The sequence below is a fragment of the Herpailurus yagouaroundi genome, unplaced genomic scaffold, assembly GCF_014898765.1.
Source record: "Herpailurus yagouaroundi ecotype Mexico unplaced genomic scaffold, PumYag 77, whole genome shotgun sequence".
NCBI classification, from domain to species: Eukaryota; Metazoa; Chordata; class Mammalia; order Carnivora; family Felidae; genus Herpailurus; species Herpailurus yagouaroundi.
In genome coordinates this window covers 80,928,760-80,945,045 of record NW_024412388.1, presented here as the reverse complement: position 1 = coordinate 80,945,045, position 16,286 = coordinate 80,928,760, and the positions used below count along the sequence as shown (strand labels likewise).

Here is a 16,286-nt window from a genome sequence, read left to right as displayed (position 1 = left end):
TCACATATAAATGATAATGTGGTATTATTTGCACATAATATTGTATTCAGAATATGGTCAGATACATATATGCTGAAAATGATCAATAACTAAAACAACAACAACAAAACAGAAGGATGAGCTAATTTAGGTAAAACACTAGCTGCTTAGATTGGCACTCAGTGCTTTGCTTTAGTTGGAGACATCTGGTCTATGCTTTCTCTAAGAATCATATTACACTCTATCTGAACCAAGTGCTAATGTAATCAATGCTGCGCAGCCCTAGTCTGCAGCTTTAATCTCAGTTAAATGCAGTACCTTAAAATAACAAATCTAAAAATGTTTTGTATTTTGCCTTTTTATCAGATTATTCAAGGCCCTGCATGATCTGGCACTGGGCTCTATCCTAAATTTAATCTAAGCTGCTCCTCCTCTCTGAGTTCCAGAAATACTGGTTCCTCAAACATGTTCCTGTCTTAAGGCTTTCCTTCTGTTGTTCTCTTGGCCAGGAATACCATCTTCCTTGATATTTCTATTCTGTGACTAACTTGCTCACTCCATGCATGTCAGGGTGGCTTACTACCTCTTGTGAAAGTACAATGACTGGAACATTTATTCACCAAATGCCATGTGTTATATGCTATGCTCAATGCTGGAGATACAACAGTGAATAAAACAGACAAGGTCCCTGAGCTCATGGAGTTTACATCCTCATGAAAGAGACAAACTAGAAAACAAATAAGATAAATATAAATTGCAATATATGCTTTTAAAGAAACAGATCGTTAAATCGGGAAGGCCATTTCACATAGACTAACCAGAGAAGGCAAGGGCACAATAAGCTGTTAACTTTGGGGCTAAAATCTAAGGATAAGAATAAGCAAGCCATGTAAAGAGTGAGCTGGTGAACAGCAGCAGTTCCCTGGAAAAATTACCCTAAATGCATTTTATCAGTAAGCACTATCAAAGTTCAGTCACGTTAAATATAAGTAAGGCGAAAAATCCAATTTCTGAAATAAGGAATTTAAAAGGAGTTTCCTTAACCTTTTTAAATCACTTCAAATATACACTTAATTTCACAAACTTCCACTTAAATGTAAGCTCCTTACAGGCAGGATTTTGTATGTCACGTCCACAATATTACCAGCACCTGGAACAAGCATGGGCACCTAGATGGCACTCAGTATCTTTTAAATGAATGAATAAAATTCCTCGAATTCAAATTTTCCAAATGGCAAGAAAAGAACTGATGTATGTACAGTTTTCACAAGAAACAATGTTTGGAACCCTAAATCAAGTGTCAACCAACTATATGGCCCAAAGTACAAATGCAGCCTGCCACGTATTTTTGTCAATAAAGTATTACTGGAACACAGTCACACCCACTCATTTACATAGAGTGTAGAGTTACTTTTGAAGGGCAGAGCTGAATAGGTACAACACAGACCATAGGGTCTAAGAAGCCTAAGCTACAGATCTACTATCTTGTCTTTTACAGAAACAGTTTGCCGACCCCTATTCTAAATAATAATCATCATAATAATATCTTCAAGAATGCTACAGAAACCAAAGAATTTATCTCTAAATAAGACGCCTGTGCATCTCTAAAAATACACTGACAATTATTTTAATAAATAAATAATGTTTGTAACGGGAGGCTTAATACACTAATAGGATAGTTTTTATTCTTATATTTTTTATGAAAACACAGCATAAAAATACTTCATAGCTGTTTAAAAGTGAATAGCTTAAGGATTAAAGATATATACCTATAGATACAGATAATCACGGGCCAAAAATAATCTTTCCATAAATACACGAGCCTCAAGCATGTTATCTTACCAGTTTTCGGAAGACTGAGTGGATTGTCTGCTTTTCTCTCTTATTTCCATTGTAAAAGGCAATTTCTTCACTATTAAAGAAAATAATTTAGTAATTAATTTTAATATTATCTATGCCTGAAAAACAACTGAAATAGAGTATTTGATGACCGAATATTTTATTGATATGGACATTTAGGGGGTGCCTGGGTGGCTCAGCAGGTTAAGCATATGACTTCGGCTCAGGTCATGATCTCCTCACGGTTTGTGGGTTCGAGACCCACGTTGGGCTCTATGCTGATGGCTCAGAGCCTGGAGCCTGCTTCAGATTCTGTAGCTTCCTCTCTCTACCCCTTCCCCACTCATGCTCTGTCTCTGTCTCTCAAATATAAATAAACATTAAAAAAAACCTTCAGTGGACACTTAAGACTATAGGCTTAATGGGTGTGTCTTGCCACAGTTCTGTGCTGGAGATCCTGCTCCAAGCTCAGCTGACCAGAGAGCACAGGAACACACACCTAACCGGATCACAGACTGAACTGCAGCCATATGTTGCATATGCCACCTGTAAGCCTGGTTGGAAAAGATGTGCCGGGTGAGTCCTCAGAAATTTAATTAATTTCTTTAATAAAAAATAAGAAGGAAGCTGCTATGATATATAGGAAAGCAGGGCTGGGACAGCCATTATAGATGACAAATGGAGTACAGACCCTACACACAGGAGGGAGAGGATAAATAACAGGTAGAAGAAGCTACTGAGCAATGCCATGACATGCAGCCTTTGAAAGACTGAAAAGCAAACCAACTCCAAATGATTTCACAGTGCCAGCTTCCAGGAGGCCCAGCTGAACAGTCATTCTTATTCTGGGAACCCCACCATTTCCTCACAACAACTCTCCTTTTCTTGAGCTGGACTGAATGGGTCCATAAGGGCCACAAGAATCTTGACTAGAAGAAAAAGGGCATTCTTACGGATGAAGAAAGGTTCAGTGCAGTTAAGAAAATCTGTTGTCATACAGCTAGCAAGTCAAGCAGATAAGATTGTAAACCATACCTGACCCTCAAGTCTAGTCTTCCCATACATCAGTATGATGTAAACATTCCCAGAAAAGTAGCTCTTACAGCAGAGGAAAGTAAAGATTTACATAGGAGTCTAGAGGGCAGAGTTGAAAAGCCTTCAATAAACACCCAATATTTCCTTAAAGTCTCTTTTTCCCTTAAAAATGTATGTGAATTGCATATTCTACTCCAAAATGTACCTGCATTTTTCCCATTATAAAAACAAGGTAGCTCCTGCCTCAGCCCCTTCAAGTAAAATTACCTTCGTATAAAAATGAATCACGTTTGACCTGTTTCACCATTTCCTTGACACAATCATATCGAGCCCCAGGGTATCAGAGTTCCAGTTTAAAAACAATTCTATACCTATAATTAGTTTCTCACTTCCTTCTACCTCCTCTGCACATTTAAGCCCATGGAGGAAGATAAAGTGAACATTCCACTGAGTCATTTTAGCCCCAATCTAAAACCTGAAAGGGCAAAAACATCCTAGAATACTATGGCTGGGCATCTACCATTAATTCTCTTCCACATCCTTCTTCCTAAGAGAACTCCAATTCTCTTAGTTATCTATCTACAAGGAATGAGTTCCATTTGGTCTCAGGCAATCACTTTACTGTGACTGCTTCAGACATGGGTAAGTGATAATTCTGGTCAATGAGAGGTGAAACAAAGTCAGCCATGGGACTTCCGGGAAAGTTTTCCTGCTCTCGTGAAGAGGTGGCCTGTTCTGATTTCTGGACTTTTTACAGGGGAGGAGTGCTGGTGACATCTGGAACTGCTTCACCATCTTGTAATCACAAGAAAACTTAGGCTGAGGAAAAGAGGAACGTACAAAGGAGGGCTGAGCCAAGAGAACATAAAAGAAGAGCCAGGGTTTTCTGTTTCTTGTAAAAGAAAGCATTCTAGCTGATACCATCTTCCATTCACTTGGTAAATCACCTCTCTACTCAACCAATCATCTATTCCTCAGCCTCCCTACAGCACAAAATTCTATTTAACATTGGTACCATTTTAGCAATGCAAGGAAATAAAGGAAGAGGGAATTATTAAAAGAGTAATATTTTTAAAATATTTTTTAAGTTTATTTATTTATTTTGAGAGAGAGAGAGAGAGAGAGAGAGAGAGAGAGAAAGAGAGACAGAGAGAAAGCAGAGGAGGGGCAGAGAAAGAGAGGGACAAAGAGAGAATCCCAAGCAGGCTCCACACTGTCAGCGCAGAGCCTGACCAGGGCTCAAGCCCACGAACCGTGAGATCATAACCTGAACTGAAGTCAAGAGTCAGACGCTTAACCAACTGAGCCACCCAGGTGCCCCTAAAAAAAGTATTCTGAATAAGTCTGTAAATGCTTATGGGGTACTAAATAAAGATCAGGATTCTCAAAATGAGGTAAGGTTGACAGATTAATACATACATACATTAATACATGAGAAAATTTACTGAGTACAAACTACATATCAAAACCTGTGCTGGAAGCTTTGTATATATTTCATATTTAATCCTCACAACAGCCCTATATTATCTATCATAAACAAGAAAAGTGAAGCTATAACTAACTTGCCAAAAGTTGTATAATATATAACTGGTAAATGGAGGAGGCAGATTTTGAAACTAGTCAGGCTGGCTCCAAAGCCTAATGCTTTTTCTTCCTATTTTGGAAACTATCTGGAAAATAGGAAAATAGAGACAGATGCAGGAAGACTGAATTACTAAGAATTCCAAACAGTCTCAAAAGTATTTGTGGATAAGCTGAGATAGAATTTTCCTTGAAGTATTGTAAGTAAATCAGAATTTGAATTATATTTTGAGCATGTTTAAAGTGAAATGAACAGAAAATTAGTCAATAAAAGATATGAAGAGGTGAACCAAGGATACTACACAGTTAAGAAAAAGAGTTAGAAATGTGGAAGATTACTCTTGTATAAAACTGATTATCTTTCATAATGTATATTTTCAAAAGAGGGAAATTCACAAACACAATTTTAGTAACACTGTCTACCACACTTTTTGGAGTTAACTTATATGACATCAATATTCATAAAAACACATTTTTAATACTGCTAAATTCCTTCATTTTTTAATGATTATTATTATTTTTTAATGTTTGTTTATTTTTGAGAGAGAGAGCGGGAGCAGAGGAAGGGCAGAAAGAGGGGGGACAGAGATCTAAAGCAGCCTCTGTGCTGACAGCACAGAGCCTGATGTGGGACTCGAACTCACGAACCATGAGATCATGACCTGAGCCAAAGTCGGACGCTTAACTGACTGGGTCACCCAGGTGCCCCACAGCTAAATTCCTTTAATACATTGCTCCTTACCTGTTGGTGATGAGCCGGGAATTAACGTATCTATACTCTCCCTCATACTTTTGCTCAGTTATTGTCATCTTACCAACGGGTCTTCTAAGTCGAGTTAGAAATAGCCCGGAAACAATCAAGTAGGCCATCATACTTGCTGGGCCCTATTATTATTGGAAGAGAGAATATACAAAGTTTAAGGATATCATAATACATTCACCGGATGCAACATGTACAATTTCTATAATTAGCTCCAGTGGCTTTGAGAAAAACTGCTCTTTTGGTTAATTTTTTCCCCTTAACTCTTTTTTGAGAAAGGACACACTGGGCATTTCATCCTTTTAACTACTCATCAACTCTTCCTCCAACACTGTACGCTCTCCTGAATTTGTTCACCCAAAAATTCTTAATTGCAGTTTACACTCTTCCTATAGCATCTAAAACTCTTCTGATGAAACTCTTCCTGATATTCCCTTAAGATTCCACAGAAAGTCTCAGACCTCTTTTTTTTGCCTTCTCCTGGAATGTTAATATTCCCTGAGGTTTCTTCCTTAGATCTCTTCTGCCAAATTTTTATCTCTACCCCCATCACTCTTAAGAATCCAAGACAATATCTCCAAGTAAGTACCATACACTTAACACCTCACTACTCTGTAGGGCCTCAAGCAAAGTCCCCCAAGCCAGCTCTAATTGCCCTTCCCTCTACATCTTGCCTGCAGCTGCCACAGCTTGTAACTTGGTGAGTCACCACATCACCCACTGACCAACCCAAGGGAGAAGCTTTAAGCTCACCTCTCCAAGTTCATCACAGGTACTCCCGCACTCCCACCTATATCGTATGTTCCGCCATGCTGAAAAAACAACTTCCTGAACACGCCATTCAATGAAGTTGTTCTTATGCCTGGCAAACCTGACATATCTAATGGATGCCTAGTCATCCTCCTCAGAGCAGCTCAAATATCACCTCCAATTCTTCCGGACACTAAAGATTTTATTCAAACTTCTGTTACTGAACTTAGCACTCGACCTTATAATAATCTGAATATCTATTCTTTTATTAGATTGTAAACCTTCTTCAGCAGGAACTGTGTCTTATTCATCTTTTTATCCTTACCACCTAACACAAGATGTGTGGACTATAATGTGTATTCAATATTTTTTTAATTAAATATGATTGATTCAATGCAGTTCAACAATTACTGCAAAATGGGCAAAGGAAAGAACTAAAACATAGTTTCTACCTTTGAGAATCAGAATTGGATAACAGCGATACATGGAAAGATTATTTAAGTATAAAAATGTACTAAGTACCATAAAAATATTGGAGCACACAGATGAGAGGCATTAGGCCTATTCACTTGCTTATAGTAAAAACAAACTAGAAGAATGATTAAACTTGGATCACAGGGTAGCAAAAAGTTAGTAAGGTAGATAAGATAATTCAAATAAAAAACTACTTTCTCAGTATTCTGGACAAAAAGCTAAATCCACTATAGAAATCATATATTCTCAACTACAAAATGTGTACACATACACATGCACATATATATACAATGGCCACATTATTACATGGTTGTGTGATAAATATGTAACAATAATGTATTAAATGCCTAAAGTAATACTTCAATGAGAATACTCAGAGAAAATCTAAAGGTCATTCTTACCAACACGAGTATCAGAAAGACAGGGTAATAAGGCTCATGAGATAGTCAACCATTTACATTTTTATAAAATTATATATGAAGTAATAAACATTTATAGCCACTCTAAAGGTATTTCTGACATTTTAACATTCAAGTTTCATATTAAAATGGCTGCCTCCAAATCTCTTCTTATTTAGCCATTACTTTACAACAGTAAGTACATGTATGTCATTGTTAAAGCACTTCCGGTTATAAATGCCACAGAATCTTTCCAAGTATCTGCCTTAAGGAAAATTAAAACACCAAATTAGAATACTTTCTAAGTCTCTAGTACAGTATGAGTTTATAAACTAGACTTTATTAGGTACATGTCATAAAAGCACATTCTTTGAGATATATAAAAACTCCTACAAACACTCCAGCTATTTACAACACCATATTAGAGCAATTTAAAAGAGATTAAACTCACCTGAGCTCCTATTGCACTTGTTAACTTGAAGATATACAAAACTATGTCTAAAAATGGCTGTAACGTAAATATTAGAAGGTAAGGAATTAAAAAGAACTGGAATGCATAGATATATAGCTAACACAACAAATATAAAATACTATTCAACATTTAACACATACTTGTCAACACGCAGAGTTCCCACTATATATAATGTACTATAACAGTATATAGATCAACAAATACATAAAAGAAACAGTTCTTAAAAACTTAAAATAGAGACAGCATGACCAATGTCTACTGACCATCAAGTGGGAAAAACATGTATCACCTTCCAACAACTAAGGAAGCTCTACTGTGATAATTAACCATGAGTAACTCAGTAGTTTCTCAATGTAGTGTAAAGACACTGAATACAAGGACCTAAGATGGAACCCCAAATCTAGTACCACCTTTTCTGGTTTCTATATATCTGCACCCATAAAACAAAAGGCTCTTTCTACTTGTAATATTGTTTAATTCTATTACTTTATCAAAACATCCATGTGTTGAAATGATTGAATGAGCCTATAATTTTCTGATAGTTTAAAAAAAGAAAATAAAGAAACTTACCTTACTAAGATTTGAATACAGATCAACTACACTGTTACAAAACTTTTCTACATCTTGTGTAAGCAGCTGGTCTGGATTGGCTATTCTGTTGTCCAGATTTCCCATTTTATAATATGTGAAAGCTCTATAATAGCAGTAAAAAAATGACATTAAAACAAACAATCACACTTTAGCACATAGTGTAAATTCATAGAAACAGAAAAGTCCGGAGCTGGAAGAGTCCCTAAAGATTGTCCTAACTGATTTTAGAAACAAGGAAGAACATCCAGAGAAGGATGACTTGTCGATTAACGGAAAGGCCCGTAGGAGAGTCTAAATTACTGAGGGCTTTCCCTGTATGCTTCTGGGTCCAAGAGCAATTCCCTTGAAAAACATATTCAATACAAAGGAAAAACCTCTATATCTCAATATCATAAGCATTTCTATTCAATTTAAGCATTTTTAATACAAAAATAGGTTATCACTTACTGGAGATACTCCTCATAGAGGTATTTAGTTAGTCTTACGCGGAAGCACAGTTTGAGCTCATTTAACCCAAACTTCAAGAAGTTATTAACCAGAGAGATCTGAAACAAACAGATATTACTGGTTTCACTACATTTCTACTTATAAAATTACAATTTATTTCTCTTTCATTGGGTATGTCCCTAAATCCTATGATTTTTATTACCAACAGTCCAAACTGATGTACTTCAGTTCTGTTTTACTTAGAGTTTACAAAGATACAAAGACAATATGCTAAACCAAATGCAATTGGCTATACTATCGTGATATATTAAAACCTAACTTGACACTCAATTTTAGAATATGTTAGTATCATCAATTATGAGAAGCACCTTGCTACTTTTTTTGTAAACAAACAAAAAGCCTAATCTGTCACCTTTGTATCCAATGTAAAGGAGTCCTAACATTTGCGTTTATATTTTGTTTCCTACTACAAGCATTGACAACCCTAGACAATGAAATTCTATTTTCATTTGCATTTGTTAAAAAAAAGTACTCTAAGTTTCACACCAACTAATACCATTTCCAGAGTATTTCTAGAGTCATCTTTATTTCTTTTCCATCATTATATTAAAATTAATAAATTAATTCTTCCACAGTTCCAAACTCATTTACATGAACATTTTCTCAAGAAAACACTGGCTGCCTACTGTATCTCAATCTTTTACTGATATCTATACTACTTATCTCAATTTTTTAAAGGTCTAAAAGCCATGTATGTATATTCCTCAAGCTTTATTAAATCTCTGACATATTTTCTGATTAACTGGATTTTACAATCAAGTTTTTTTCACTGATATATTTATATTAAAATTCTTATAGTGACAATAAAGAACCAAGCTAAGAAAATCACTTATGATTTAAACCAAACACTGACCTTTATTTTTAATAAATAGATAATAAATTCCCATTTTAAACAAACAAATAAATAAACAAATAAATCCAATTTAACTTAAACTACATCAGTGGTTCAAGTTACTATAAATGGCCTAAAGCAATGGTTCTCAACCAGGGTGATTTTGCCACCGTGCCTACCCCCACCCCAGCCTCCATGGAACATATGGCAATGTCCTAGAGACATACTTGGTCATCAAAACTGGGGGAGGGGCACTACTACCATCAAGTGCAATGCTACTAAACATCAGAGATACCCTGGCCTAAAGGTAAAAAAAAAAAAAAAAAAAAATACACATCAATCCAATTTATTTTTCTATCTAGGATAAAGGTTTACATTGAAAGATTCTGCTGTAAGTTACAAAACTAAACTCGGAATAGGAACTTAGTACCATAAATCTTTAAAGTTAAGAAGTACAAACAAATCTTTGAAGATTTTAGTAAGATACAAATTTGTCCATATGTAAAGATTTTTAAAGAATTACACTTACGAGAGGCATGGCAGCGATGAAGTTGAATAAGTATCTCTTGAAATCTTTCCTGCTACGACCAATGATACCACTGCAAACCACCACATGCAATGCATTAGTTGCAAAAGAAGCAATATTTCACACTAAAAACCCTGTAAAGCTCTAAAATTACTCTTGGAAATTTTTATTGACTCAAAAGAATCAATAAGAAAAAAAGGTGCTGAAAAACACTTTCTTGCAAAAACATGTTTCTAACTTTTGAAATTTAATCATTTTACATAGGCTGCCTGCAAATCCCTCTATAAATGGCAAAATCAAATACGAATAATTTCCTTAGTTCTTTCCTTAGTAAAAATGGCAATTTAAAAAAAGGCTTAAACTGCCACAAAAGGAGCTTAGATGGCAAAACAATTAACTTTGTAGAGTCAGGAATGGGTTATTATGGATGAAATTAGCTAGTATTTCTTTGTTTTTAAATATTTTAATACCATGATTCTCATTTGTATGAACTAATTGCAGAGAGGGACTAATGACAGATCAGCAAACTCACTGCAAAAGGTCAAGAGTAAATATTTTAAGCTTTCGTGGGCAGGAAGGTCTCTGTTCCAACTACTCAATTCTGCAGTTGCAGAAGCAAAAACAGCCAAGAATGAGACTGGCTGTGTCCTAATAAAATTTTCCAAAGCAGATGGCAGTGGGATTTGTCCTGTGGAGGCTTGTTTGCTGACCCCAGGACTAAATGATAAATCAGAAAGTAGATTAGTGGGGTTCCTCAGAGCCTCCGGATGGTTTTGCAGAGGCTTCAGAGGTGTTAACACACTTAAACTAAACCAACTCTTCTTTTATGTTCATTTGCTTTACATACTTATCTGTTCTAAAAATATCCATTAAGAACTTATTCAAAGTAAGGGTTCCACTACTTTTTTGAAAACTATCATATAAGTAAAGGATCTCTGAGTACCTTATGTCTGTGATCTACTAAAATGATAGAACTTCTTTGGTCACACACTCTTTTCTCAAATAGCGTTTATTAATATTCAAATATAAGTAAAATATATTTTGAAAAACAATGCACTAAATGATTTAACCTAGCTCCACGGGGACCTGGGTGGCTCAGTTGGTTAAGCATCTGACTCTTGATTTTGGCTTAGGTCATGATCTCAGTTTGTGGAATCAAGCCCAGAGTTGGGTTCCATGCTGACAGCACAGGGTCTGCTTGGGGTTCTCTCTCTCTCTGCCCCTCCTCTGCTCTTTCAAAATAACTGAAAAAAACAGAACAAAACAAAACCTAGCTCCACACCACAAAAAAAATGATATGGTAATAATTTTATTTTTATGAGGGAATAGGTGAATAATGCCATGTAATGTTAACTGGTCTTTTAGAGCAAAAAAGTTGTATGGTCAAATAAATTTGGAAAATCTGGGCTAAACAAAGCTAGCAAATGTCTTTACAAAAGGTCTTCTCAAAGCTCTTACAGTATGACGTGTTGCACTGAAACTCTTTTGAGACAGTTCTATAGCGTGTAGCATCTCCTCTGTCATACATAGACAGGACATACTTAGGGAAATGCTCCTTTAGACTGATAAAAAATTAATAGTCCAAATTTGATAGAAGTGCTAAACAATTTGTTTTTTATGTTGAACTAGAAAAAGCTAAAATAGAATCATATAAAAATGTTTGTAGAAACAAGAAAATTAAAGGGGCGTCTGGGTGGCTTAGTCAGTTAAGCGTCCGACTTCAGCTCAGGTCATGATCTGACCGTTCGTGAGTTCGAGCCCTGCGTCGGGCTCCGTGCTGACAGCTCTGAGCCTGGAGCCTGTTTTGTGTCTCCCTCTCTTTCTGCTCCTCCCCCACTCATGCTCTGTCTCTCTCTCTCTCTCTCTCAAAAATAAACATTAAAAAAAATTTTTTTAAAGAATATTAAAAACAAGAAGCAATTAAGACAGTACAAAAAGTTTAGAGGTTTAAGTTAAAATGACTTGAACCAAACTTTACATAAAACCAAAGTGCTTTAGCTTTAGCCCAAGCTGTGAAACACACAAGATTATAAAACTTGGTAAAGCACATGCTATCATTCAGCAATGGTTTACCATTGGAGTAGCAGCTATAAATTTAAAAAATGGTTTCTTGAATAAAGCCTTATTTCTGCTTATTATTCCGCTGCAAAGGAAAAATAATAATAAAGAATAATTTTACAGTTTATTTACATCATTATTACTTCCAAAACATTTAAGCCTTTTATAAATGATGATTTGGTGATTTTAAAATGCTGCCTGTAGCCTGGGTGAAAATAAAATATATCTTTATGATTCCACTGTAGCAGCAACAAGGTATGAAGGATTTTCCTTCAAATCATGGAATTACCAGTCTCTACCTTAAAGAAGGAGTCTGTCCTGTTAAAATGTGCCCATACTCCAAAGCTTTTAGCCACTGCTAACAAATAAACATGTAAGGGATATTAAAATGTACATTACGGACCATCATGAGTCTTTTTGAGACTTTTTTTTTTTTTTTAGGAGAAATACATGAATCTAAACCTCCATGGCAGAGGCAAAAAGGAAAAGACAGATAAACCAATTTACAATGTGGCATTAGTACCGAGTTAGAGGAATGTGTTATTTTTCAAATAAAACTTTCATATTATGAATTCACATTTAAAGATGTTAAATTTAACCAAAGATCAAAGATCTCATACATAGAAGCTCAAAAATATTTATCAAGGAGAAAATTAACAATTAACTTTAAAATGACCATTTCACAATTGATGAATATGGGTTAAGAGTGTAAGGAAGCTCCTTGCACTGTTCTTGCAACTCTTCTGTACGTTTAAATAGTATCAAAATAATATGTTATTTAGAAACCCTTAAGTAGTTTTGTTTTTCATTTTTTTTTCTACATCTCAAAACTACATTTTAAAACTGAGTACCCAACAAATTGATTACTCTAACAGAATTATAACCTGGCTTATGCCAGATAATAATCTTCCTCCTGTCCATCATCAGCAAATAATGTACCACCTACTCTTGGCAATGCATTTTCTCCAGGGCATTAAGTCTGTGAGAAAACTAATATCAGTGTCTATTCAGTTAAAGTTGGAAATCCATAGTTTATAAGAGTATATATTATTTTAGATTACAAAACGTGAAATCACAAAATGTAAATAAAAGGGGAAAAAGTTACGAAATAAACTACTTTTCCTATACTATACCAAGGTTGTGCAAGGTTATTTATAGATAATATGTAACTTTCTACACAGATAGCTAATAAGTTCATAGTGTATATAACCTGCACATTTTTTGCTGTTAAGTATTTAACAATGCTGTAATTGGTGAGACTGTATTTTTATTAATAGATATGGCATTTAGATAATAAAGTCATCAAAGGAAAAACTATAAATTCTACAATCATGTAAAAGGGTATAAATGTCTTCTCTACGTTATACAAAAGACTCAAATTACTTAGGCACACAGCCCATATAAACAGAACTTAGCAATAAAACTGATCCTCCAAAGCTGATATGCTAGCAGCAATGAATAAACACTTATGTTAATGACAAACTTCTTAGAATTTTTTAGTGAATTCCTCACTAGAGTACACACACAAAAATGACCAGACTGTCTGTAAAACACTATTCAGGAAGACCAGACCGTCAATAAGCCCTCAACTTGGCTTCCTTCAGCCCTCACTTTTAAATGTGAATAGAGAGGCAAGAGTGACAGAGTTGCTAACATAAACAACAAAGATGAGAACAAAGGGCCAAGAAGGAAACAGAAACAATGCAGGGAGACAGGGAGAGAGTGAGAGTGACAGTGAGAGAGAAAAGACAGAGAGAGAGAGAGAGAGAGAGAGAGAGAAAGAGAAAGAAAAGGAAGGAAAGAAAGGAAGAAGGGAGGAAAGAAAAAAGGAAAGAAAGTCACACTTGAAAGAATGACTGCTCTAAAAATGAACATCCATACAAAAAGATAACTCTTGGAAATAAAATTATGACAAATACAGATTCACTGGATGATACAGTAAAAGGAAATTTCCTTGAAAATGTCAGAGATGAAAACAGTAGAGAAATTATAAGAATCAGATGATCAGTCTAGGGTTCCAACACTCAAGTAATAAGGATTCCAGAAAAAAGGGAGAGAAAAAAATTTTTCAAAAGCACAAGAAAATATCTCAGAATGCAGAATGAGTTCCTCAAATTGAAAAAAGCTCACCTATGGGGTGCGTGGGTGGCTCAGTCAATTAAGCATCTGGCTCTTGGTTTCAGTTCAGGTCATGATCTCACAGTTTGTGAGTTCGAACCCTGCATCAGGCTCTGTGCTGACAGCGCTTGGGACCTGCTTGGAATTCTCCCTCTCTCTCTGCCCCTTGCCTGCTCGCTCTGTCTCTTTGAAAAATAAATAAATACATTTTAAAGAAAGAAAGAAAAGAACCCACCTAGTGGGACACCTGGGTGGCTCAGTCACTTAAGCATCTGACTAGATCTCAGCTCAGGTCTTGATCTCAGGGTTGTGAGTTCAAGCCCCACCGTTAGACTCTGCGCTGGGCATGAAGCCTACCTGGGGAGGGGAGGGGAGAAAAAGGCCCACCTAGTGCCTAGAACAATGAAAAAAAAAAAATTCACAGCAATATTCAGTAAAATTCCCAAATACCAGCAATACGTGAACAATAAAAAAATGATAATAAAAGCTTCCAGGGGCGCCTGGGTGGCGCAGTCGGTTAAGCGTCCGACTTCAGCCAGGTCACGATCTCGCGGTCTTTGAGTTCGAGCCCCGCGTCAGGCTCTGGGCTGATGGCTCGGAGCCTGGAGCCTGTTTCCGATTCTGTGTCTCCCTCTCTCTCTGCCCCACCCCCGTTCATGCTCTGTCTCTCTCTGTCCCAAAAATAAATAAACGTTGAAAAAAAAAATTTTTTTTTTTAAATAAAAGCTTCCATAGGGACTTAAAATAGATGTACTGCCAAGGAAGGGCAATCTGCACAAGAATGGGCCTCCACACCCAACATGGCAGCTAGACCAGCAGTGTTTAACCATGGCTGCAAATTAGAATCACTAGGATGTTTCAAAAAGTAATGACTAATTGAATCAGAATGCGTAGAGGTGAGCCCAGATATTATTCCTTCTCAAAATTCCCCAGATGATTCAAATCATCCTGCAACCAAGGTTGAGAACTGCCAAGCTCTACAGAAGACAACAAACAGGTGATGTTTTCAAAATTCTAACAAAAAATGAATTCCAAGTTGGAATGCATTAATAGCTAAATTATCAGTCAAGTTTAAGAGGAGAAGAAAGACTATCAGATCTACAAGGAAGGCCTCAAAAATTTACTTCCCTGGTATCCTTTCTCAGAAAAAGACTGCACCTGCCAAAATGAGAAAGTAAACTAAGGAAGAGGGAGACAAAGGATTCAGAAAACAGGTTATTTAATGCAAAAGAGAAAGATAAAGGAAATTCCCAAGATCATGATAAAAGCAAACTCAAAAAGGACTGCTATTTAGTGAGCCTAAAGTGCAATCAATACTGAGTAGAGCAGGAAGACAAGAAATTGACAAGAGGTATGAGGTGCAGTGGAAATAGAGATAAAAATCAAATCCTGGTGTGCAGGACCATATTACAACACTGTAAAGATTTTACAGTTTGTCAGGAAGTCTGAGCCGAATTAGTAAGAAGTAGGCAAAGAACTAAGGCAAACAAACAAAAACTTGTGATTTTTAAATGCCAGGAAAAACAAAAAGTTGTACATAAAAGAAACTACCAAAGTGCAGCATGTAGCTCAGCGGTAAACAGTCAAAATCACGTAAACAATAAATTCTGACTTAACAATAAATGAGGTAGAACATGAGAGGGTGAGCACGGGTAGGAGTATAAAAGAGCAAATTCTCATCTTCCAAAGTAGGAAATAAATGCATGTTCTCTAACACTGAAAAATCTAGGACAGTAACGTAAGTTACACTGAAACGCAGAGACAGAGATGAAATGGTAAAAACAAAAGAAAAGAACTGACTCTGGGAGCGACAGTTAAAGTGGAAGAATGGGGCACAGGACTGGTGTGTTTATGACTAAGTCCAGTTCATGTACTCCTTTTTAAGCTATTCACGTACTACTCTGATTAAAAGAAAAAGACAGGGGACTGACCACAGGTTTCAGGGAGACCTGTGTCGACTACAAGAGCCCACACAATTACGCATGTTCTAAGACGTGTAGTTGGGGCTTTAGTCCTTTGCAAATGACTTTCTGTATTCTCCTAGAGAGATGAGTCAGAACAAGGGCACAAAGCATTCTTTCTCATCCTATAAATCCTGAGAAGCAAATGGAGAAAGAAAAAAAAAAAAAAAGAAAAAAATCAACCCTTATTTCAAAATTTGGGAACATTAAAAAATTTTAAGTACTGTCATTCAAAATGAACGAATTAATTTAGATTAATTAAGTACTTTAAGAAATTCTCCGATAAAATATTGCACACTAGGAAATAGAATTCCAAGAAAAATATTTTACTCTGATGTTCAAATTGGTATCATAAGGAGTAAAATCTTTATTAAGATAAATGTTAATATCCCAGCTGTTACTGTT

General features: G+C 35.9%; 1 protein-coding gene across 2 annotated transcripts in view; it reads right to left on the bottom strand.

Moving 5' to 3' along the window:
- Positions 1-16,286, bottom strand: part of ABCD3 (ATP binding cassette subfamily D member 3) — a 74,043-nt gene that overhangs the window by 22,046 nt on the left and 35,711 nt on the right. For both annotated transcript variants that reach the window (XM_040471029.1, XM_040471031.1), the window contains 6 exons: positions 9,748-9,817; positions 8,327-8,424; positions 7,859-7,982; positions 7,268-7,324; positions 5,177-5,319; positions 1,822-1,891 (listed from right to left, as the gene is read on the bottom strand). In XM_040471029.1, coding sequence (XP_040326963.1) covers positions 1,822-1,891; positions 5,177-5,319; positions 7,268-7,324; positions 7,859-7,982; positions 8,327-8,424; positions 9,748-9,817 — 562 coding nt within the window. The remainder of the gene's footprint in view (positions 1-1,821; positions 1,892-5,176; positions 5,320-7,267; positions 7,325-7,858; positions 7,983-8,326; positions 8,425-9,747; positions 9,818-16,286) is intronic.